The sequence below is a fragment of the Camelus bactrianus genome, chromosome 11 (genome assembly GCF_048773025.1).
Source record: "Camelus bactrianus isolate YW-2024 breed Bactrian camel chromosome 11, ASM4877302v1, whole genome shotgun sequence".
NCBI lineage: Eukaryota > Metazoa > Chordata > Mammalia > Artiodactyla > Camelidae > Camelus > Camelus bactrianus.
In genome coordinates, this window is record NC_133549.1 from 68382369 (window position 1) to 68409072 (window position 26704).

At 36.1% G+C, this 26704-nt stretch overlaps 2 protein-coding genes across 6 annotated transcripts in view; both read left to right on the forward strand.

Annotated features, from left to right (window-relative positions):
* The window catches only part of MCU (mitochondrial calcium uniporter), a 199149-nt gene extending 178054 nt beyond the window's left edge, over positions 1–21095 (forward strand). For 4 of the 5 annotated variants that reach the window (XM_045522785.2, XM_074374176.1, XM_074374178.1 and 1 more), the window contains 6 exons: positions 3438–3608; positions 4762–4866; positions 12668–12828; positions 14291–14494; positions 17649–17765; positions 19119–21095. In XM_045522785.2, coding sequence (XP_045378741.1) covers positions 3438–3608; positions 4762–4866; positions 12668–12828; positions 14291–14494; positions 17649–17765; positions 19119–19196 — 836 coding nt within the window. In that variant the 3' untranslated portion in view covers positions 19197–21095. The remainder of the gene's footprint in view (positions 1–3437; positions 3609–4761; positions 4867–12667; positions 12829–14290; positions 14495–17648; positions 17766–19118) is intronic. The other variant, XM_074374177.1, reaches the window with a different exon arrangement.
* A 136-nt stretch (positions 21096–21231) lies between these two features.
* Positions 21232–26704, forward strand: part of OIT3 (oncoprotein induced transcript 3) — a 28996-nt gene continuing 23523 nt past the window's right edge. Inside the window, exon 1 of the mRNA XM_074374173.1 lies at positions 21232–25297. Coding sequence (XP_074230274.1) covers positions 25237–25297 — 61 coding nt within the window. The 5' untranslated portion in view covers positions 21232–25236. The remainder of the gene's footprint in view (positions 25298–26704) is intronic.

Here is a 26704-nt window from a genome sequence, read left to right on the forward strand (position 1 = left end):
GTTTGGGGGTGGGGGGGTTAATATTTATTTATTTATTTATTTTTAGTGGAGGTACCAGGGATTGAACCCAGGACCTCATGCATGCTAAGCATGTGCTTCACAACTTGAGCTATACCCTCCCCGCAGTTAGACAACTTAATCACCTCATTTTATGACCCCATTATCATTACTGCCTTTAGAAAAGGTAGGAATGTTTATGTCACTGTCTCTGACTTTAAGGAAACACTGGATTACCAAGGATTCTTTTAAAAATGAAAAAAGAAAATGACAAAAAATTTCAAGTATATTTAGATATTGATAACTTTAGAAAGTACATGCTTTGTATTAAGTTCATAATACTATTTTTGGCCTTTTATTCCTTAGGAAACTCAAACTACTCTTTTAGAAGAAATAAATAAGTAGAGATTCCTGACTTTGCTTCTTTTTAGTTTTTATATAACAATTCAAATCATGTATCCACAAAGGATTAGCTGCTATGGGAATTGCTGCCCTGATGACAACAACTAGAACACCAGACAAAAATATGTGAAAATACTGTTTTTAGACATTGGACATTAGGCAAGATGGGACTGTGATCTCTGAGAGAAGAGAAGTAAATGAGACTGATTAACCTTACATTGCCTCAGCTTGCAGCCTGAGGCTTTGGCTAAATTCTAAACTGTAAGACCAGGCTATAACAACTTCCAAGGAATAGGAATTACCAGAAGCTATAAAATGATTAACTTGTAGAAATCATTTGACTCCCTCCAGCTAAAGGGAGAGACATCACTGAATACATGAACATTCAGTAGAGACTCCCAGAAGAATCGTAACTTGGAAATGGGGCCAAATTGGCCCTAGAATAAAGCATTCTCTAGCTCTGTCCTAAAAGACTTGAAAGAATCAAGCTAATATGCAAGTAATTTAACTATACAACAAGATCCAGCATTTAACAATGTAAAAGTCACAATGTCTAACCTCCCATCAAAAATTACTAGACATATGAAGAAGCTAGAGAAAAGGGGGGAAGAAAAATCAGCCAATAGAACCAGACCTAGAAATGAAAGAGATGATGGGATTAACAGGGAAGGATTTTAAGTTAAAGATGTATATTGTAAACCCTTGAGTATAGTTCAGCAAACCCAATAGTCTAAATCCAGCATATTCCTTATATTTGTAAATAAAGTTTGTTGGAAAACAACCATGCTCATTTGTTTACATATTGCCTATAGCTGCTTTTGCACCACAGTGCAGAGTCTGAAGTTGCAACAGAGATCCTATGACCCACAAAGCCTAAAGTATTTAATATCTACCCCTTTACAGAAAAAGTTTGCCAATACTTGCTGTAGAGTAACCCCTAAAAACATGAAAAGGTATAGTTAATAAGCCAATAGTAGAGATTAAATGTAATCATAAAATACTCAATTAATCTAAAAGAGGGTAAGAATAGAAGAAAAGTAAAAGAAAAAAAAGAGTTGGGTCAAGAAAAGTAGCAAGATTGCAGACTTATACACAACAATATTTATAAGTTATTAAATGTAAGTTATATACACACTTTAAAAGGTAGAGATTGTCAGATTGGATAGAATAGCAAGACTCAGCTATATGTTGTCTATAGGAAACCCACTTGAAAGACATGGATAGGTTAAAATTAAAAGGATGAGGAAAAGTATACCACAAAAACAAATGTCCATACAAAAAATTGTATGTAAATAATCATAAAAAGTTTATTCATAGTAGTCCAGAACTGGAAAGAATCAACATGTCAATCAGCATGTGAATGGATGGACATATTGTGGTATATCCATATGCTGTGAAATACTACTCAGCAATAAAAACAAATTAATAAAAACAAAGCATGCAACAGCATGGATGAATCTCAAAATCATGATGCTGAGAGAAAGAAGCCAGATACAAAAGAGTACATGCTATATGAATAATTCCAGTAATATAAACTCTAGAAAAACTAAATGTAACCTGTGGTGACAAAAATCCAGTCAGTGGTTTTCCAGAGATTAACTGCAGTGGAGATCAAGAGAATTGTAGGGTGGGGGGTGGGGTGGTAAATGTTCTTTGTCTTGATAATTATGTCAAAATTCATCAAATGTTTTATTTACAATAAGAGTGTATTTTGTTATTTATAAACGGTGCCTCAGTAAGGGTTACTTTTAAGTTTTAAATCATGAAAGAATGTAGTGTGAAGCTTTTGTATTCATTGTAGTCCCCTTTAATTAGACAAGGAAATAAGATGTGTATTACTACAACCATGGAAAGTTTGATGCATTTGGAATCTTGAGAACCTTCATCTAAGTATATTTCCTCTCAACTCTTCAATTTTGAGGGGTATGAATCCTTAGAAACATTATAGAATGTATCTTTTGACTCTTAAAAAATAAAAAAGCAGTGTGCTAAGTGTTTCAAATGGTTTATTTTATTTATTCCTTACAACAACTCTATAGTTAGGGATTAAATCTATTTTATAAATGAAAAAAGGGAGGCTCAGAGAAATTATATAATATGCCCAAAGTTATAGAGTCAGGATTTCATCCTAGATTTAACTCCAGAGCCTGTTTTCCTTTCACAGGCTAGTGCTAACTTACCATCTTTAAATGCTTGGTTGCTTATGTAAAAAATTCTGGTTCAAAATTAAATAAAAAATTCTTTGAAAGTGATTTTGAAAGAGTTGTTCTGACATTTGTTTTAGTGACTAAGGCTCTGTAAATCAAGACTGTTGAGGAGCAAAATAAGGTAATAAGGATTCTGTGCTGAAATGTTGCAGAAAATCCTTTCAGTTGTGTAGCTTATGGTAATAACCTTCTGTTAGAAAATCCCGAAAGTTGAGCTTTGGCTTCTAGCTAACCTCAGGAAAGTGTTTAAAAGAACTTAAAAGGTATTGATTTTGATTATTTCCTAATATGTCTATATGTCCATATAAAAGCATGCTTACTTATTAAGCACCTTAGATGTAATAGTTTACTACAAATATGAGTTGACTGTCCCTGAGTAAGAGCCTCACTTATTAGTGTACTTTCAGATGTCATTCCCCAAGGATTCTTGAAAGCTCTGGCTCCCAAGAGCCACCTCCTACAGGGTATGGAATCTGGCCCAGCAATCTCTGGCTACTTAATAAAATCTTACTAAATGGACCAGGATTTATATTCACCAATACCGAGAACTTTACCTCAGATTCCTGGGAAAGCCGCTCCTTGACCCACTTAGAAAATAACCTTTTGCATCTTTTCTTTTTTCTGAAAAGTGAATTGTATGAGCAATATTATCTTTCATAAGCCAGTTCCCAGAATAGCTTTCAGCTAAAGCTAAAGGGCATGTTCTTGAACCTTTGAAAACATTTTAAATCACACTAATGATAACAGACCCCCATTTAAGAAGAGTAATAATATAGCTTTAACTTGGAGTGAAATCTAATTATCATATGATTATGGGTCTTTTTCATTCAGATGTGACAGTGGTGTATCAAAATGGGTTACCTGTGATATCCGTGAGGCTACCGTCCCGGCGGGAACGCTGCCAGTTCACTCTCAAACCTATCTCAGACTCCGTTGGTGTGTTTTTACGACAACTGCAAGAAGAGGATCGGGGAATTGATAGAGTTGCAATCTATTCACCAGGTATAGTCACCTTCGTTGTTAATTCCCACTCACTCCTCCCACCCACTCCCCTCAAACTGCTTCTATACACACACAAAAACACACACACCCCTGCAAATCCCATGCTCTTCACTTTGGACACTTTTTTTCTTTTTAGCAAATGTCAGGGGAGAGTGATTTCTCTCCCAGTTTTCAGAATGATTGTTCGGGTTTAGCAAATGTATAGAATACAAGGAGTCTCATTCAAAAGCACCTCACATATAATGCCGTGGGCAAAGATGAACAATAAATCACATTTTATATTTTTGAGACCTTTTGTCATTACCTTAGGCATAGAATAAACTTTTCTAGTAGTTGAGCTATCACTCTGAAAATAAGAAACATTTGGACTTCTTTTTAGATTTTAGATCTTTTTATGTCTTTCACATAACCATTTATGAAATAAAGACATATATGATTTGAAAATAAAATAAGGCACTAAGAATTCCCATTTGACGTGACATCTATTTCATTTATTTATTTTTTAAGCACCTTACGTTTTTCCCACTTTCACTTTGAAAAATTTTAAACCTACAGAAAACATAAAAGTCTAGTACAGTAAGTACGTATTTACTCTTGGATTTATCAGTTGTTACTAATCTGCCACATTTCTGTAGTTTAACTGTTAAATATGCTTACTTCTCAACTCATCTTGTAATATAAGTGGGAGACCAGCTTGGCGTACTTTGCCAACCCTAGCATCTGCCCCTACTGAATTATGGACAACTAAATAGGAACTATACTGCAAAGTACCATATATTAGAAAACGTTTTTTTTTTTTTAACTCAACCAACTTCCATCATAGACAAATAGACATCCATGCACCTCTCCCAGTGACCCTAGATTTCCAACTGACACCCATACATCTGTATAATTATTTCACTTGTTCATAAAGTTCTGCCAGAAAAGCATGTTGTTAAATCTTCACAGATTGAGGCCATTAAAACAAAAAGCTTCAGATAATATGAGCTTTGTTTAGCATAGAACTTGGGGATAAAGCAAAAAATTAACTGAAATTTAAAAGAGAAGATGTAATTTTAAAATCTATTTTGAGGATTGCTTTTCTTCCTGACCATTCTTGAATAATTATGGACATATGACAGATTAAAAATTTTCACATTTAAATTTTTCACAGATGGTGTTCGAGTTGCTGCTTCAACAGGAATAGACCTCCTCCTCCTTGACGACTTTAAGCTGGTCATTAATGACTTAACATATCATGTACGCCCACCAAAGAGAGGTAAAAAAATAACCTTCATAAGGCCAGAAGTGTGGGAAGGGCTTTTGGAAAGAACTTTGTTTTTCCCTGGATAAACTTGAGAAACAGATAATATTCAAAGAACACTCCAAGTTTTACATACAGGTAGCACTTGGCTAGTACATTGACTGAAACTTAAGACACCAGAATGCTTTATAATTGGCTATTGTCACTCTGATTCACATAAATGAATGTGCTACATAATTCAAGCTCCTTCTCTCCATGTAAACTAAAAATCATACTATTTTAATAACATTATTGGGGGGAATCTTTTTAAAACAAATTATGGACTTTTCTGTCCTCTTAAACATTTATAATAGGAATTTTAAAAGGAATTAATTCTTTCTTTTTTTTAGATGGTTCAAAGTCAGCAGTCTGAAAGCCAATTATTGTACAATAATAGTCCTTGGGAACTCTATATGAAGACATGTATATGCTTTTGTGTGAAAAAATGAGGTGTTTGCCTGAGGTGCAAATTCTAAGAGGATGCCAAAAACTTAGTAATCAAGATAAATAATATTTTTAATGAACTATTTTTAAAAATCAAAGCTAATTTTAAAAATCCATGATGAACAAAATATCAAAAATTTAAATAAAGACAGAATCTGTACTACAGATTTTTTTTTTCACCCCAGGCTCCAATATGGCTTTGCACAGTACTGATGCTATTAAATAACCTTCTAAAATAGCATTTTGAACTATGTCTTTTTTTGGTCATTTTTCTCTCTTTGCTCTTGATCTTCATTATCACTTGCTGCTGTTGTTAATTCTCCTACAACCACCACTTCCTCCGTCAGCCTCCTAGGACATTCGTTCTTTTCCATTCTGTTTTTGAGAATTGTGTCTATCTAATGTAGATAAAGTTCTAAGTAAAAGCCTAAGTATTGAATGCCTCCAAAATCTGGTCCACATCTACCTTTAAAATGTTTCTCTTTCCTTATGAAACGATGCTTACTTTTCCTCCATCCTGTATTCTTTTCTCTTTCAAGAGCTATGCCCCATTCTTTGCCATCTCAGTGTTTGCTCACCTTTCCTCTGACTAAGATGCCTTTTTCCTTTCTTCCTAATGTCCTGTTTCCTCCTGTCAAAATCATCAGTGTCATCTCTTCCATGAAGCCTTTCATGATCCTCTTCTTTCTTTCTCTGATTCCCAGCCAACCAGACATGACTACTCTCTTCTCTGAATTCTTGTTTCTTTTCAAAGGCTCAGAGGAAGGCACTGTGACTTTGTATACCCCATTGTCTTAGGTAGTCATTCTACACTGAGTGAATTAAATGAGTTAAAGTATCTTTTAAATAATAAGACATTGCTTACTCAGATTTTATTAAGTTAGAATAATTGATCTTGTAGACCAGTGATTGTTAACTATACATTAGCTATGGTAATATGCTTTTCTCCTGTTCTGTGATTCTTGGACCAGAAGTTCTCTTTAAAGTTACCGATGTACAGGCCTTATTTTACTCAATTTTTTGTTGTTCTTTAAATTTGCTCTTTAGTTTTTTCCAGGTTTATTGACATATAATTGACATGTAACATTGTGTAAGTTTAAGCTGTACAGTGTGATGTTTTGATGCATTAATATGTTGAGAAGTGACTACCACAACAGAATTTAAGGTTAACACCTCCATCACTTTGCACAAGTGCCATTTCTTTTTGATAACTACTGTCTTAGCCACTTTAAAGTATATATTAGTTTTGTTAACTGTAGTCACCATGCTGTACCTTAGATTACCAGGACTTACTCATCTTTTAATTGGAAAATTGGTACTCACTCTTCTACCAACATAGAACTACCACATGATCCAGTAATCCTACTTCAGAGTATATATCCACAGAAAATGAAATTAGGATCTCAAAGAGATATCTACACTCCCATGTTCTTGGCAGCTTTACTCACAGTAGCCAAGACTGGAAACAACCTAGGTGTTTATCTACAGATGAATGGATAAAGAAGATGTAGTATACAATGGAATATTATTCACTCATGAGAAAGAAGAAAATCCAGCCACCTGCAACAACATGGATAAACCTTGAGAGGATTATACTCAGGGTTTTTTTGTGTGTGTGAATTACCAACAGAGTTCATTCTATTTAGATTTTCTGTTGTTTTAATAAAATAATAAAAGTGGACTAATACATTTTTATATAAAGTACAACAATCAGGAAAGTAAAGATTGGAGCTTTCATCTATTATGTTGTCAAAAACTACAGATATTTTAACCAATGAGTAATTCCAGCCATCTTGTCTAATACTATGTTTTTAAAACAAATGAATGTTTAAGTTTTTTAAATAGGATTATTCTCAAGTTGAATAAAGAAAGCAAAGATAGAAACTGGAAAGGGGAGAAATTATATTTGATTCTCTAGTAGTCAGTTCGGCAGCCTAACAGCTCTTTGCTTTATCTGTATCTCAGAACTGTAAAACACCTATCTACTTTCCCTATAGGTCAATTAGAATGTGACGTTTTCAAGGGTCAAAAGCCTAATTCAAGGAATAATTGTAAATTGAAGTGTGAAATTTGGTAACTTCAATAACAGCATTAGTTTAGAATTTTAAAAGACTATTTTAATATTTAAATTCACACATCAAAACTCTCTCAGCTCTGTTATTATTAGCCAATGAAAGATTGTGTCATATACCATTTTTCACAGAAGCTCAAATAATGTTTTAAACTTCTTCCTCAACTTTTAAAACATAGTAAAGAAAACCTTCTTCTTTTGATAAAATGTAAAATAGGTTTTAATTTTGTTTCCATCATATTATCCTCCTCTCCCTGTCTGAGGAAGATACTGCTGGCATGCAAGTCACCACTCCTTTTCAGCTGCACTGAGTAAGAGAGCAGTTTGAATTTCTGTGTTTGAAAGGCATGCCGATCATGAGATGAGTAAGCATATTCCTCTTCCCCACACTGGAACTGTTTTTAGTGAAAAAGCTAAATGGAGAAAAGAAATTGAAGGCACTAGGTTTGTGTGTTAGATAATGAGAAGAACACTAGGATTTTATATATACATGGAGCAGATGAAACAAGTCTGTTTTATCTAATAAAAGTTAAAATTGTTAATGAAGGGAAACTTTTCCAGAATAGTTTAAGTTTTGACACAATTTTTTCTACTCATCCCTTACCCACCCCCCTTTAATTTTCACTTCTCCCCCCTATTTTTCTCTTCCCTGTTTATGGATAGCACTTTAGAACTAAAAATGCCCTATGAATATTGTGCACCAGAAAACCGTAACTTCACACCCTTCTCCCAGGCACTGAGGATAGAAGGCTTATTCATATAGGGTCTAATTTAGCCACATTTGATGTTTATGTGAGATTGGCAGTCACAGGTATTATGGATCCCTAAGTGCTGGCAACCCTTTTACCTAACCCCAAAATTGGAGGGAAGAGGCAGGAAAAAAACTGAAATGGAACAGATGAGCAGGTCATGGCAGTAAGGCTAGTTGTAAGTTCCCTTGCATTCTTGTGGCCACCACAGCAATGTTGTAGTCCATGTTGAAGCTGTAATTAACTGACTTCCTCTTAGTCTTGGGAAAAGAATATATGGTGTATCACTGGTTGTTGAAAGTTTTGGAGAATCATTTTGATTGGCACCACTAATCTCCTTTCCCTGTTTATCCATCCAGAGGATATTAGAGACCTTGCATCTCTCTTAATGTTGTAAATAATTGAGAGAAAAGGTTGACTGGGCAAACCAAATACCAACAATAATGAATATCTTACCAGAGACTCAAATAGCCAAAGTCCTTCCCGAACCATTGTAGTAGCTGAAAAGACTTTTAAATCTCCATTATTTTGCACATCTCCCTGTCTTTGTGTACGTTAATTATCCTGACACTGATGACATGTGCAGAAATGTTAATAAACATCTTAATTGCATTTCTAGTGAAGTATACACAAATCATCCAGAAGTGTTTTTGTTGAGGCGTTAGCAGATTTATCTTCTCTCTGTAATTTAATCTCCAAAGATGTAGGCAGATTTTTCAGGGTCAAGGGTTTGAGGTGGTTGTTTTCCTCCACCATGACAATACCTTGTAACCGTATTCTTACTATCAAGAAAATCTAACAAAATAAAGCTGACTCCCTTGAGTTTGCTAGGGCTTTACTGAAGCCTGATCAGAAAGGTAACAACTCTGTGTTCAACCAGATCTAGAATTGAACATCTGTGAGAATAATCTCCTGGGAATTATCATTTTACAGTCTTTTCATTGCTTTTTGAAGGTATGCTGTTGCACATTAAATTTTATTTGTTTTGAATAGATAATACATTCAAAAGTTTCAACTCCCGATGTTAAAGAAGGTATGTGAAAAAGTTTTTTCATCCCTATTCCACAGCCACCCTTTCTCCTCTTACCAAGTTCTCAGTTTTTTATGTTTCTTACCAGAGATCGTCAGTGCATTCATAAGCAGATATGAATACATAATCTTTTTTCCTTGTTTATGCAAATAATAGCATATCATACATATTGTTTATATCATTCAGGATTCAACTGGGGATGCAGAACCACATGAATAATGCAGAGGAAGAGATTTATTATAGGAATGCAATTTTGTACAGTTGTATATGAAGCTGAAGAAGTGAGAGTCTGAAAGGGGAAGCTTGGACGATCAGAGAACAGTTAAGAGTTTTGAAGTGGACAAATCAAAGCTTGCGGGGAACCTGGAAATTAAGGGGTGTTCAACTATTAGGATAAGGAGAATTAGCAAAAGCGGGCTGGTAGAGAAATCTCTAGGACAGTGTTATCAAATAGAACTTTCTGTGATAATGAAAATGTTCCATTTATGCACTGTCCAGTATGGTAGCCATCAGTCACATGTGCCTGTTGAGTTCTTGAAATATAGCTAGTGTGACTGAGAAACTGAATTTTAAATTTTATTTCACTTTATTTCATTTAAATTTAAATAGTCATGCACGGCAAGCTGTTACTGGTTTGGATAGCACCACTCTAAAAGGCTGTATCTGGCTGTGGGCGTGGATTTGCTGTTTGCTGTTAATCATCAGAGGTGGCAGTTAGAGAAAAGAGCTGGGTGCAGAGCAGAGGAGAGCAGGCACATGCCGGCCTCTGCAGGCACGTCTGCATCTGGCTCTCACTGCTCACAACAGTCTTCAGAGCGTAATGGCTTCTGCTTCACTTCTTCTACCTGCCAAAATCTCACTTGATTTTCACTTTTGGTCAACTATAATTCAGAACCATTCTCTAATTCAGAACCATCCAGGGAATTTGGGTATTTTGGGAAACATAATTCCAATGTAGCTAGATGACAAGATGTAAAACCACCAAACTCCTTTTCTTACCTAACATTGTATTCTGAGAATCTTAACATAACCAGTACATCAAGAATTCCTCATTCCTAACTCAGTAAAAAAAAAAAAGTTAAAAAAATAAAAAAGAATTCCTTTCTTTTTCACAGCTTCTATGTATTACATTGTATGACTGTGCATCATCATTCAACTGCATATTTTATAATTTATCATGGATTTTTATGTTTTAATTTTGGGTTATATATTGCAGCATTGAATCATATTGAATGTGTATCACTTAGGAAGTATATGAGTGTATATGTGGGAAAAAAAAATACCTAGAAGTGGAAATGCTGTGTGTCACAGGGTGTGTGGATCAAAAACTTAAATTTTAAAGAAGAAAAAGAAATACTTAAAGCAATAAAAAAAAAAAAGTAAAAGAAGTATTTTTACAACCTTGGAGTGACAAATAGCTTTATAACTATAACATAAAAAAGAAGCCATAAAAGAAAAGATTGATATAAAACATAAATTTCCTTCACAGCAGAATCCATAATATGAATATTAATTTTTAAACTAACAAGTCTTCAGTGATTGCTGTTCTAATAGAAACTTACTTTTTTGTAAAACAAATGCCAAGCCTGATTTCAGATTTTATAGATTTTCAGGTTACGATTGTCCATACATTGTTTTGGTTTTTTTTTTTTTGTCCATACATATTTGATCATTAACATGGGCATGCTTCATTAGGAAAAGGAAGAGGAGAGAGTCTATTTAGTTTGCTTGCTTGCTAGCTTGTTTCCTTCCTTCTTTCCTCCTTCCCTTTCTCCCTCCTTGGACGTCTAAGCAAAACAGTATAACTACGGTATTGAAAGTGAAATTGGAAAAAGAAAGAGCATAAAATGGGAAAGTCGTTGGGCTACCAGTCGGAGATCTTTTCCCACTTTCTCCTAGCACTGCAACTTTGTGAATATCATTATTAGCCCTTATTAAAGAGAGGAACCATCTCATATTTGATATATTTTCCCCTCTGTGGTGACTAGATCAGTACCTAGTACAAAAATGTTTGTTAATCTTCTCTCTCTAGGACTCAAATTCCTCATTTCTAAATTGTGAGCACCAAGCTTACTCATGATGTCATGGAATAATATATGTGAGAGGATTTTCTTAACCATAAATGATTTATACCTACCTTAAAAAAATGTCTTTTTGAAAGGGGATTGAGCTTATAGGAGAAATATTAATTTTGGTATGATAGAAGAATCATAACTCAGTTGTAGGCCTGGGGGTCAGGAGGCATGGACTCAACCACTTCCCTGTGACATTCTAGAGCACAGTTTTCTCTTTTTGTAACCTCAGAAAGTGTAGAACTGCAGGTGAGTGTAAGCTGCAACTTCAGGTCAAAGCAGACCCTGTTGACATAGGTGGCTTCTAGAACCCAAAGCATTCTTGCTTTTATCTGTTCCCATTAATGCAGCACACGTTCACTGAAGCGTACCAGACACTACGCCAGGTGTTATAGCCCATTTTACTATATCAGCTCTTCTCTAATCCAATTTGCTACCCTCATTTGAATTTTTTTATTGATTGAATTTCCGTGATAGTTGTGCTAAAGGACATCCTTGAAGAATATTTGAAATACATGCATGACTAATTCTGACTGGCTTATTTCAGTTTAGACAAAGGCTGACCTTCTGCTATAACTAACAAAATGTCACATTTAAGGCTAATAAGATTCTGAAACAAAAGCTTTCCTTCTGGTTCGTTTTTTTTTTTTTAATTCTTTGACAGCTGAGATCAGCTGACTTTTTATTAAATTCTTGAAATATAATTTTAAGATTTCTGGAAACACGTGCTACTCACAGAAGAAGATATTGAATCAAAGAATTATTTAATCTTTTACGTTTTCATTATCATAACTTCATGCCCTTTAGAGCTTGAGATTGAGACCCATACATTATTTCATGTCTTTCCCCAACAATAATAAAAGTTGTTTGCTAGGGGGAAGGTGTATGGGGGCTAAGATTATTAGGATAGTGATATTTTTATTTATACCTTTGTATTTACAAATTTGAAACACTGTATTTTTCCCCTCAGGTGTTAGTTACTGAAGGGAAAATAACAACCAATTAAAATGATAAGACCATAGGTAAAGTATAGATCAGCATTTTAATAAGCATCGTAATCAGATTGATTCTGAACCTCTCTACTGGTTTTTAACCTACCACCTTAAAATTTTTTGTCTCTATCTAATGAAGATTATTATTTGTAGCCTCGTTTGTAACATTTAGACTTCCAAGAATATAATGGTGGATGTTGGCTTCAAATTTTTCAAGTTGTCCAAATATGAATTTACTGTCTAGGATTTATAGACTCCTTTTTAAAAAAGAACTATCCCTTTCCTTCATTTTAACACTGAAAGTGAAATCCCTTTAGTGGATGAACCTGCCTTGTTCTTATCACTGTATAATAGCCCTAGGAATAACAACTCTTCATTTAAGCATGCATTTTTTTAAAAAAATAACCCCTTTCTTTCAGACCTCTTAAGCCATGAAAATGCAGCAACTCTGAATGATGTAAAAACACTGGTCCAGCAGCTATACACCACCTTGTGCATTGAGCAGCACCAGTTAAACAAGGAAAGGGAGCTTATCGAAAGATTAGAAGATCTCAAAGGACAACTGGCGCCCCTGGAAAAGGTGCAGATTCAGATTTCATGCTTTTCTATTCACTGGTATTTTTTTCCAGAGCATATATGTTAGCTTTTTTTCCCCTCCAAGTTTTATGTGATTGAGTTGTTATCAATCAAGCTAGTCCACTAGTTTTGGGAACGGAATCATAAAAAAGTCCCGATTAAAGCTAAGAAAGGACTTAAAAAAGAATTGTCTGAAGCCTTGAGATCTACATGTACTGCCCTTAACCAGACTTACCACCTTTACAACAAAATTGGAATTGCTGATCAAGAATGGTTTTGAGTGTAGTGGATAATGATTTTAGCCAAGTTAAGAATTGATATTATATGTAATATTATGCACCTGTTAAAAACAATCATGTAGATCTAGTATGCTGTAGAAAGCTCTTCATGATATTTTATGAAAAATAACTTATAAAACTGCATATTAGTGCGTCCTGTGATCCAGTTTTTAAATGTATTATGCATATGGCCATACACACACACACACATACATATATATATATTCAAAGAAAAAAAATCTTAAGGAACATATTCCAAAATGCTAGTAGAGTGGTAGGAGTATGATTGATTTTTTTCATCACACTTTTCTGAATGTTTTACAGTGAACATGTGTCATCCTTATTTTTTAATGATAATACAAGTATTTCCATTTTAGGAAACTAGATTGTATTAAAGATCAAAGAGGGAAACAAATACTCTTACTATTGTGCTTTTTCTGATTTCTTTAAAAGTAATGAACATGTATCTCACAGTTGTTCTCATTAAATTTAAAACCATTAGAAATGTGATAAATTTGAGGAGCTGTTGTGAAGGTGGATGAGATTTAAATATGGTGTTTTCAAAAGGTGAAGCCTCTCTTAATGTACCAGCTATAGCAAAATAATTACCATCCTTTATTGAATATTTACTGTGGGCCAGGAATTGTCCTAAGTATTTTACCTGTATTCTCTTATCTAATCCTCAGAACAACTCACTAATGATGTTACGGTGATGTGGGTCAGGGCCTGAACTGAGCAGTTCTTAACCCAGATTCCGTGTTCTGATTCACTGTGCTGTTTTGCCTCCAGTAGACCCTTTAAGTAAAAACTGATAATAGATTAAATCTTGTATGCTACACCGAGAGAACGTTGGCATGTTTTCATTTCCCTCTTTCAAAGAAAATAATCTTGTACTTGGACAGAGAAGTGTTGAAACTAATGTATTCACTCCCATAATTTCACCATATTTTTAGCCACTTAGAGGGTGAAACAAAAAACATACAAAAAGTGTTATTCCTATAAAATATTATTCAGTGAAAACTACAGATACTATTTAGGAAGACAACTATATTTACCAGAATTGAGACTAACTTGCATCTTGATTATGAGCCCTGCTCCTTTAGTGAACATAGAACAGTTCAGATCAGAGTTTAAAATTGGCTCTGTGTCAAAATGCCTTACCATTGACCAATCATATGTGCCCTATAGGTACGAATTGAGATTAGCAGGAAAGCTGAGAAGAGGACCACTTTGGTGCTATGGGGTGGACTTGCCTACATGGCCACACAGTTTGGCATTTTGGCCCGGCTTACCTGGTGGGAATATTCTTGGGACATCATGGAGCCAGTCACCTACTTCATCACATATGGAAGTGCCATGGCAATGTATGCATATTTTGTAATGACACGCCAGGTAAGAGTTCCTCTTCAAGTAACTTTTCATGAGGTGGAAGTGAAATGTTGGTTATCAAAGTAGTTCTCTTTTCTCTCGTATTCTTTCGACGGCCAGTCCCCTTTAAGTTATTCATTTGTCCTTTATACACACACACATATACACGTGTGTGTGTGCACATGGATGTGAATGCCGATTATGTATCAGGCATTATTCTAGGTGTTAGAGACAGAGAAATAAGATATAAGACATGACTTTGGCCCCCATGGAGCAAACAGACTGTTAGGAAATCCATATAAACCATTAAATTCATAAAAATATTACCATAAGATGTTAAGGATAAGAAGGCAAAGGAGAAGAGTGGTCAGCTGTGGGATAACTTGTTCAGCTCAGTTGGCTTGGCTTGTTATGTGCTGTGTAATTAATTGAGCAGTCAGATGGGGTAGTCCCAACCTTTTTATTTTTATTGAATATTTGGAATGGAGAATTGGTGATAACTAATCAAATAGTTAAACTAAACTCTGGGCTACTTCTAAATACGTTAAGAGTATAGGTGTTTGTTGTTGCTGTTTTTACTTTGTGAAAGAGAGGTAAAAATTAGATACCTAGTCACTGTTCTGTTCTTTATCAACCAAGGCTCAGATATTAAGTATCAGCACCTAGACCTAACCTTTATTGCTAGTGCTTTTTTTTTTCAGTATCTTGGAAATCTATAGTGTCACTTTCGAAAGTATGAGGGATTTATTATCTCTTATTTATTATCGTGATAACAGCCACAGATCGAGGCTCCCTTGAATAAAAAACATTTGAAATAGCTGAGACATATGAGAAGGCTTTCCTATTTTCTTAGGTTATCAGAAGAAAGCTGGGAGTTGCTTCTCTTATATTTTCATATAGCTGCTGTTGAATAGGCATTTTGTTTCTGTTGTTAGACCAGTGGTCATAGGCCTATTTTTGTGTGGGAAAATGAAAGCCCAAGGATATTATTGAACCTTTCTGGGCCCCCCAAATACGTCTGGTGGAGAAGAGACAGTAAACTGTCCGTGTCCAGCTATTGTTTGCCCAGAGTCTCCAGCACCTAATCCCGTGTCTGCCTCATATTCGTCACTCCTTGTAAACAGAGCTGAGAGCCAGATCAATCTTATCTAATCACAGCTGTGGACATGGCTTGCATATGTCTGTCTGTCTGTGTTTCTTTCTCTCTTCCTCTACCCTCTCCTTCATATACCCCTTTAATAGGTTCTTTTTATCTATTAATTGAAGTCCAGACTCCTTGGCCTGACACTCATTACTGGTTGCCGTCTTTTCCAAATGTCTCTCAGCTCCCCTGTGTTTTAAACACATCAAATTGCAACTGACCCTTGAACAGTAGGGATTAGGGGAGTCAACCCTCTTCAAAGTCAAAAATCCACATGTGATTTATAGTCGGCCCTCTGTATCTGTGATTCCTCTGTATCTGGGGTTTGTCTATATCCTCAGTTCGGCATCCGGAGATTCATCCAGTTGTGGATCACGTAGTGCTGTAGTGTCTGCTGTTGGAAAAAACCTGCATATAAATGGACTTGTTCAGTTCAAAACTGTATCGTTCAAGGGTCGACTGTATACTCTTTACTTCCCCAAAATATCCTGAGTTTTCCACTACTTTGTTCCTTACTTTACATCACCCTATTAACTGGGGAGGTTTTTCCCTGTTGACCTCTACCTATCATATTTCAAGGTTTACTTAAATGCTTATTTTTTATGAACCTTTGATCAGTTCCCTACAGCCAACTTTGATCTCTCCCTCTTCTGAATTCCTATAGCACATTGTGCCTCTCATTTTCGCTCATCCTATGTTATCTTGTATTATAATTGTTCATGTTCAGTGTTTTTTTTTTCCCACTCTACTAGATTATGGTATCTTTTGAGACAAGGCATTGAGGATTTTTTTCAATTTTTATTCTCATGTATAACTGAAAAATTGTACTCTGCACTGGAATTTGACACAACATTGTAAAATGACTATAACTCAATAAAAAATGTTTTAGAAAAAAAGCTTTTGAATTAAAAAGAAAAAAGAAAGAAGCAAAATGGATGATATACCTGATACAATTTGATTTTGAGCAGCTGCTTTTTTAAAAGAGGTGATTATTAATGTTGCCATGAGATTAAACATTCCTCTTGAAATAATTTGAATCTAAAAAAAATATTTTCTTACCATTCTTAATACAGTACCTTATATCTTTAATAACCTATCTGTCCCACTATTTAAATATTGTACTTCTATGATTCCAAAACATTTTTGCTGCCCCCAAGCGACAGGTTGGAAAATAGCAGTAGTAAACAGTTTAGTCATTTATGAATAGGAAAAAATGGACCAAATAAAATGTAAATAGCAAGTTTCTCATGTTAAATATTCTTTCCCATAGCAGTATCCATAATTAACACCCATGAAGCAAAATGCCTGTTCAACAGCATTTAAAATCTTCTAAACTGTTGTTACAATGAGATGCTGCGTTTGTTAGCAGCCTAAATATATTCTAATAGTATATTAAGTTCCAAAGAATTTTTATGACAAATTCCTTAACATCATAAAATCAAGTGGAATATTGAATTTTACTGACTAGTAATTCAGTAAGACCTGAATACCAGTTTCTATCATATGAAAAAAGAGCCTGACAATAAGAATTGCCATTCAGAATTCCTTCAGCAGGCATGGAAACCACCACTCAACACCCTAGCCCAGGCATTTTCAACGAAGAGGATGTCACCCCCAAGAGGGCGAAAATTGGTTCTTGGGGAGTAAAACATCTTAGATATTACAGGAGATAAACAGATATACAGTCTATCTGTGGTATTAAACCTTCTTTTGGGAGGAGGGGCAATTAGGGTAAAGTATCTAAAAAGGCAACTTAGGGGGACAGTAATGAAAAAAGGTTAAGAAACACTGATCTGGCCTTTAATACCCTTTGTATCTCAATTCCAGTGTTCATCATTTATATTCTGCTCCAGCAAGCTACTTCAATGGCCATTCAGTGCCTACTTATAATAAAAGTTAATATACTAATTTAGTATGCCTAAACCTTTAGGCTCCTGACAGCTCTTTTAACTTTTTACTATCACCTTCCGTAAATGCTTATTTGGGGAAGTTAATGTGCTAAGGACTAATCATTTAATTTCTCCTTTATTTTTGTAGGAATACGTTTATCCAGAAGCCAGAGACAGACAATACTTATTATTTTTCCATAAAGGAGCCAAAAAGTCACGTTTTGACCTAGAGAAATACAATCAACTCAAAGATGCAATTGCTCAGGTAGGTTTTCCAAAACTGAAAATAAATTCCAGCCCCATCTTCTGTGGCATTATTATCATTGTCATCATCATCATTTATAATCAACTTACTTAAATGGGTAAACTCTGAAAGAATGATCCAACCCTCTTCTTCCTACGTAAATTATTCCTCAGTTGATAAAAATGACTATTTTAGCATGGACAACTCTCTAGAGAGTTTTATAACACAAGCAGGTGAAAAGATGATGGGTCCTATCTATCCCGTTAACACTATCATGTTGAAATTTTTAGACCTATTTTTATTTTTTTCATTTTGTTTCTTTAGAGTGGTCTATTTTTACTTTTCTCTCTTTTTTAAATCTTTCTACAATAGCTGACCCAAAGATCTCTCACCTAAAATGTCACCTAAAATGTGTGGTAGCAATGGCAAAAATAAAATCCAGGTAAGAGAGAGACTACTAGAAATCTTTGCCAGGTGCAGTTCAGAGATTATTGAACTAGAAGATGCTTTTTTAAAGGATTGATATTTGATTTTTTGTAATAGTAAACTCTTTCAGATTCCTGAGTGTGCCTCTCCTCTTGCTCTGATATCTTTGATTTGGGTGAAGAAATCCTCATTCCTCTTCTCTGCAGTCTTTTATGACTTCAGAGATTTTTTTTTAATCTCTGGAAGCCCTTCCATCATGTTTAGTCGCTGTTCTCTGCCCCTTATTAGTGATGAGGTTGTGCTTTAAATAGGCTTAATCCATCTTCCTGCCTCAGCCTAAGTGAATTCTTGTCTTCTGTTGCTCTGTGGTGGTTCTCAACTGGAGGGTAAGCATCAGAATCATCTCTGGAGCTATTAAAAATACCGATGCTTCCACCTAAGCCAATAGATCCAGCTTCTCAGGGGTGAGGCCCAAGCATGTATGAGTTTTGAAAATATTGACTGCACATTTTCTTTCATGTTAAAAATTACTGATTATTGAAAACTTTAAGCAACTACTAGGTAAATAATTAAAGTCTTGAACCACATAAATTAGAGTTCTGGCCCCAGGCAAAAGTTGGTGAGTGCTTCTCCCTGGAGAAATGCCATCAAAGTACATCGGATGCTCCCCACATTGTTGAGCCCCTGAGTCCTGCCCTGTTGACCGCACAGCCTTTTCTGGAGGCCCTGTTGACAGCTGAAACTGCCAGGACACACTTCTGTTTCCCTCTTTGTAGTCCTCTGCCCTTAAAGCCCTTTGCCTCTGAGGCACTCTTATTTTGAGAGTGATGGAGATGATTTCTCTGACTCATAGTGATGGGGGAAAGACAATTTCCTTTTTTTCAGGAGACAGTAATATCATTGAAAGCTTGAATAGCCAGTTTTTCTTAACTTTTGTTTCTATTTTAGGCAGAAATGGACCTTAAGAGACTGAGAGACCCATTACAAGTACATCTGCCCCTCCGACAAATTGGTGAAAAAGATTGATCTGCAGAGAGCCTCTGAACCCCGGCAGAAAGAACACCTGTTTATAACTATTGCCTTTTTAATTAAAGCATTGCAGGTGGAAGCTGGGAGCCATGTCGGGGTAGAGGGTTTTTACCTTTAATTAAAAAACAAAAGCAAAAAGGATCTTAGGGAAGAAAGGGATGTTAAAATCTGAGGATCAGGCTTTGTGGAACATAATCTGAAAGGGCTTCGTGAATATTGTCTTAATCAAGCATCTCAGTTTCTGGATGAAAATGATGCATTATATAGTTGAGAGATTCACAAAGAGAAAATGACGCTGGGCGTGTTTGTTTCTTGCATCTACTTTGCAGGGTCAGCAAAACAGTAACACACCAGCACCCTACTCAGCTCTAATTTTTTTTTAATTTAACTTTTCTTATTTTTGACATAGGAGTAAATAAATAGTCCAGAAAAGCAAATCCTCAAGATAATGTGGGTGGCAAACAGAGTCTGAGCCCACGTCATTAGCATTTATTTTAGATTGGGCCCGGTCTCTGCAAAAAGTTATCGGGCATCTCTCCCATTTGTGCCTGTTTTTTTGACCACACACACCTTTCATTACACTAATTTTATCTATATGATAATTGGAACCACCTTATGACTCTTTGATATTTGACACTTTGGATTATCCCTTAATGCCTTCTTCAATGTCTATTTATTCTAGTGCTCTGGATCAATATCTAGAAATCACTGGCAACACTGCATGAGGTTTTTTTGTTTTGTTTTTTTACTAATTAGTCTTTAAGAGGAGGACAAACTTCCCTCCTTTATTTAACTATCCTGTTGATATTCCCCTCTCCCTCCACAGTTCAAGTCAGAGGGAGAGTGTTCAGCTGTATTAGCAAATCAGGAAGATGTAAGGTTTACAAATTGGCTAAAAATCATGGCTCTGTAGCCATTTCAGAACCAGAATAATGTCACTGCTGTTAATCTGCTTGTGTGACAGCATTCCAGGCCCCCCAGATGGTACTGCCTGGTCTGGAGGCTTTGTTAATCTCGAAGGACACACACTTCCCACACTGTTTGTGAGCCCTCCCACCTCCACCACTTCAGTCATTGTAAATCAAGTGTGTGGATCTCAAAGGGTGCAATTTATCTTTATACAGGAATACATTTCTATGGCTTCTTTCAACCTACTTTCTTCACCCTATTTTTTTCTTAAATTGAGAGAAAGAGGAATTAATCTTATACTCTATCAAAATATTTTCTACCATATTTCCAGATGACATCTGCACTTGAAGAGTCAAAGGAATCTGTGTTTAATATCCTGTTTTTAACAACTGTGGGGCAGGATGAAAAGGATGATGGGGCTTGCCATGCAGCTGATTGATTGGCTTTTTTTCTTTGACATGATTCATCCCTCCTCATTGTGGCAAGGGGTTTCTTTTTTTTTTTTCCTCCTTTGGGATCATTGTGTACTAAGAGAATACGTTAAATGACAAACCCAGATTCCAGGTGCCTTTCAGAGGTTGAAGGCCAGCCAGGATTGCTGCTGCTGCTGCTGCTCCTGCCACCACCCCTTCCACTGGCATGACGGAATGAAAGGATGCATGTCTCCACTTCCCATCCCTCCTCCCACTTCCTTCCCCTCCCACCCCCTCCCCAGGTCATTCAACCCCCTTCCCTCATTTTTTTCTGTTAAGTTGTGTGAATTATTTTTAAACCATTTATCCTGTTTGTATGCAGGGTTTTTAAGAAGAAACAGCACAGTGCAATGAGCAAATCCTTTCAGGGAGGTAAGGGAGGGGAGGACGTGGAGAAAAGTCCTTTAAACAAATAGCAAAATACTGAACATGTGTAAAATCCTGTATCATTTATGAAATATGTATAAAAAGCAATGTACCTTCTGGAACAATAAATACCTATTCAATTTTTGAACTATAGCAGCTCATTCTTTAAGGCAAAACAAAAAGCAGAAACAAAAACAAGGTTATTTTCCTGATTCAAGGTAGGAAGGTTTTGACATCTAAAATTATTTTTATAAAAAATACCTTTTTGAAATTAAGTTTTGTACCTAGAGCATATATAATTAGGGAAGGTGGAATTAGTTTATTTATTTATTTTAACAGAGGTACTGGGAATTGAACCCAGGACCTTGTGCGTGCTAAGCAAGTACTCTACTGCTGAGCTGTACCCTCCCCCTCAAATTTTTTAAACAGCCATTTCATTAATTATTCCTCAACTTAATATAGTCAATATTTCCGAGTCTTCCAGAGCTACCAGAGGTTAAGTGACCTCTACAACCATAATAGAGCTAAGGACAGCACTAAGACTAATATCCTTATCTCCTGATTAACAGGAAATATCTCCATTCTATCAGACCACCAGATTGGCCAGTGTGGTCTCCCTGGACTCCAGAAAGTTGTTCAAGAATGAACCAAGATCAGATATTCATTATTTTAAGACTTTGTATCAAATTTATAATGATCACCAAATAGGAAGCTATCACATGCTGCCTAGTCCATCAAAGGTGTATCGAAAAGCATGTGTTAAATGTCTGCATTAAGTGTGTTGTGTGATGTACTAAGAGCCTCCACAGCTGCGGTCTTGCCTCCTGGTAGCTCACAGCAGCCTAATACAGACATCCCAGGAACTTAAGGTTTAAGAAGGTAAGATTGAAAATGGTAAGCCATTGTTTGCATTCAACAAATAATAACTATGTATTCTACAACATTCTGTTAGGCTTTGGTTAGTAATGGAGGGTGTTAAATCCATTAGTGAAGTGTTGGTAATGCAGTTTTGCTAAGGGATCATAGACTTCTAGAGCTGGAAAGAGTGAAGGGCTCTCAGAGGATGGTTTCTGGAGCAGCACCTTGCATCTCCAGAGATGCATGTTCTCTGGTTCCTACTGAATCAGAAACTATGAGTGGGGCCAGCAATCCATTTAACAAGCCCTCCTGATGATTCTGATGTGAACCACTGATCCGGTGAAACCATGGCTTTAAAGGGAGGGAAACTGAGGCACAGGGAGGACATCTGTGTCACAACTCATCAGTGAATCCTATAATCAACCGGATGGAGTAAGGATCGGTGAGTGTGGTGACTATGGTAAATGGAAAGGTAGAGATCATGTCCAATGTATGTACTGTTGTATCTTGCTTGTCAGGGTGTAGTGGTAATAAGCAAGTGGATACTTATAAAAATAAATACAATAGTTTGAATTTTTTAAATCTATCTGAAAAGATTTCACAGAAAAGTGGAACTTCTTAGATTTTGGAACTCAGTTTCACCAAAACTGTTAAGGGTTGTAATTCATATTTATCACTGCCAACAACCTTTAATTCATTGCTCTCCCAAACAAGTCCAAACTTTTTGTCGTCCAAAATGTAGTATGTGGTTGTCCTTAGGATAAATATATAGGTTAATTTGAACAAATCCTACTGAATATAAAGTGATCCACTGTATAAATTTTCATTTATGATGTTTTATAAATGCATCACCCACTGGACAATCCCTGCACCCTGAAACTGACCTCAGCTCCTGTGACGACTATTCTGTAAATCTCTGACTGCTGTTTTGCAGCATCCTTTCCTCTGCCCACATCTTTGATATTAGGCTTCTCCAAAGTTCCATCTTGGACCCCATTTTCCATGAATGATCTCATCTACTCCTCTCCCCCAATTTCAGTTACCATTTATATGCTGGTTGCTCTCAAAATGTTATTCTAGCTCAGATCTCTCCTGAACAGCAGACTGGTTTATCCACCTCCTCACATCTATTTCCAGCACTCCCGCCTATGCATTAAATTTGTTCAATGTCACCAAAGTATTTTTGTTTTTAATTTATAATAGCACATCCTTTAGAAAAATAAGAAAATATGAACAAGAGTTAACATTAAATATGGGAGAAGGGACATTCTATAGGACAAAGAAATGGATTTCTTCAACAAATAGCATGGCAGGTGGGGATAGAGGGAACATTATAGATTAGAAGAATTTATGAGACCCAACCACAAGCAATGTATGGGTCTTTCTTTGAATCCTGACTCAAACTAGCAATACAAAGAAATTTTTGAAACAACTGGAGAAATGTAAATGTGGAATGAGAATTAGATGACATTAAAGAATTACTACTAGTTTCTATAATTGTAATAATGACATTACAATTATGTAGAAAAGAAAGGCCATTTGTTAGACATGCATATTGCTGTGTAAATGAAATAAGATCGACAAAATGCTAGTAATAATTGCAGCTAGGTGCTCATTTTTGCTTTTTCTACTTTATATATATTTGAAATTTTTAACCACAGAAAGTATACATGGAAGGGCAGGTCAACTGAAAAAGGAAAAAATAGGAATAAGAAAAAAAAATCCTACCATCCTGAGAATGCTTGTTTACAGAACCAAAGGGCTATCTGGTAAAAGTCCTTGACTCTGGCAATCAGTCCTGGCAGCAAATCTGGGTTTATCTCATGCACACGTCCCCTATTTCCCTGCAACACACATGAAGCATTCAGATGGCTTCTCAGGGACAGGAAATTGCGAGCTTTTGTTTTTTCTGTTAAGAGCACTGCCACTTAGCAGCGCTAACCCTGCATTGAGCAAGTTCCTCAGGCCCAGAGTCATCCGTTGCTGCCATCAGATTGCAGCTTAATAAACTAATGGTCAAATCGCCTGTGTTCTAGCATCAGTGATAACATAACTACCTGCAAATTTAGATCAGTGGAAACGTCTTGCTAGACTGTAAAGTCTGCTTGTGGGAACCACTTCTACCTTAATCACTGTCAAATACTAGTGACCAGCATGTTACCTGGCCTCTAGTAAGTACTAATGTTTAATTGAACTGAAACTCTAGGGGAAAGGGGCCACACTAATTTGAATGCTACTTAGTATAATAAGAAAATGTGCTAAGAGATTATGAAGACAAGTTTAGGGAGTACTTCCTGAAGATAATATTTCTTTCCGAGTCACTAGAAAGTCAGTTATTGGGCAAGAAAACAAAGATGAGGTAAGTTTAGGAATAGTAGAAGCCCAAAGCATCAGGTCAAAATAAGAGTAGGAGAGAAAAAATTTAACAACAACCAAAAACCTTCTCTCTATCATTCTTTTTATCCTTCTCTTCACATTATCTTCTGTAATAGTTCTTGCCAGTCCTCATTCTACACACTAGAATGTCAGGAAGCTGGCAAACTCCAAACCTGTAATTACTAAGGTTATGTCTGGTGACATGTAATATACAGAACCTTACAATTTCCCTCTTTTGTCTAAAAATGAAACCTTTTCAGTGTTTAATGAGTAGTTCCTAATTTGAAGCCCCTACACCTATCTTAGTGTGAGAATTAGTAAAATAAATAATACTAAACCATTTTCAACTTGGGGAAGAAAGGCACTATGAAAACATGAGATACTGCTGCTCAAATTGGTAGAAACACAACTTAAGCCTTGTTTCTTTAGGAAGTTTTGATACCAAAGACCATTATAAAATAGACTTAGAAGCTTGCTTCAAGAGAATATTGTCCTCATTCCACACCTGTCCTTACTACTCTTTTGTGTGCTATTGTGAACTCCTTGACCACCTAACCTAGGTATTTCTTAATGACCAGTTCCAAAAATTAGGCTTTATCCCAGCCTCATTTAGTATGCAATGCTATGGCTGCAACATCATGAAATCAATTGCTAGAAGTCACAGAACAAGATTCTGACGTGAGTGGATGTCCCTCTTTTAGAGTTCCCTTCTGGATAAGATACTGGAGGCCTCATTGCAGGGAAGTCTTGAGAAAAAAACAATAGGAGGATGAGGGATTGTGAAATGTTTTTTTTTTTTTTTCCTAAAGAAAACTATCAATAAAATAACTTTGTTGACAGTGTAAAGCCATGCTTCTATCTGGGGTCAAGGCCAGAGCAATGGACACCTTATCCCCCTCATCCTCTTCCTCTGATAAAGTCCCAGCCCGTACTGAAAAGTCTTTCTTCGTAAGAGCTTAAAGGCCTTTTTAGAAAGTGCTTGAAAAAGAAGGAAGCAAAGGGAAACTGAAATTAAGAGGATTTTCCAGTCTGTCTCTGGTGGCCGATCCAGAAGGATGTCTCAGTTCCTGCTTCTCACCTGCTTCTTCATCACAATAACACCTGCATCACCAATGGGTGAGTCTTGTGTCAAGTACTTGGCACAATGCACTTTTTGTTGTGGGGATTTGCTGTTATGAACAGGTTATTAAGGGCAAGATTCCAGTGTCTTAAATACTAGTTCTACAATAATATGAGAAAAGTCATTGATAACCTATGAAGATACATTTTCATAAAATTTCTATTTCATGTTTCCTTTAGCCTCTTGCCTGAGCATCCAAAATTTTCGTGGATTTGCCATATCCAACAACTTTCCACTAGCTAAATATTTCTTGGACTATGTGTCAAAGGAATTCTAACCTCTTTATATACTAGACACTTTTCTAGTTCCAACTTTAAAGGAAAAAAAGATTTTTAGAGTAGAGGATAGAATTTTTTCTTTAATGAATACAAGGGACTGACTGTGCCCATGAAAGCCACAGACCTGGATAAATTAGACCTCTTAGTGTTGATGTCTGGAAATATGACTTTTTGCAGAGACTCAGTGAATCTTAAACTGTCTCCCCCCTAAGGCTTGGCACAAAACTGGCCAGCACGGCAAAGAAAAGTTTCAATTTCAGTTACTAACAAATTGCTCTCTCCTTTTCCTAGTAGAATTTAAGTTCTAACTAGAAGAGAGAGTGAGAGGAGGTCGAGAGAGAAGGCTGAGGAAACCATCCTTCTCAGCACTTTTGAGAAGCTCAGTGCTTAATTGCCCCTGATTTATTTCTTCGGGGTAACTCAGGCCTTGCTCTAGCACCTTTAAGAATACACATTTAAAAAAAGACTTGAGACCCTAAGGAGTCAGGGAAAACTAAATGTGGCAACTTGGATGGGATCCTGGAACAGAGAAGACATAGGCAAAAACTGAAGAAATCTAAATAGACTAAGAATTAAGTTAATAATAATGTATTGACACTGGTTCATTAATTGTGGCAAAGGTACCATACTAACCTACGATTTTTCCCTAATAGGGGAAACTGGGTTCCAGTAGATGGGAACTCTTTGTACTATCTTCTCAATGATTCTCTAAATCTACAATTGGTTTTAAAAAAATAGTCTTTTTTTTTTCTTCTTTCTTTTTTATTGAGTTATAGTCAGTTTACAATGTTATGTCAATTTCCAGTGTAGAGCACAATTTTTCAGTTATACTAAAAAAATAGTCTTAAAGATAGGCTTGAGCCAAGTTTAACCACCATCTACTACCAGGAACTAACCAAGAATTGCTTAAGCCAAAGTCATCCTCCGTCAGCTTCCTCTCCCCTTTCTCCCCACACTCTCTCCAGGCTTACTCTCCCTCCAGTACCTCCTGTACCCTCACATCACACACCTTCTCCTGTCCCAGATCTTTTTTATTTTATTGATTTATTTTCTTGCAGCCCTTCTACGATGTTTGACTCAATGCCATAAGCAAGATGAAGGGGGAACTCAGAGGCTGGGGATTAG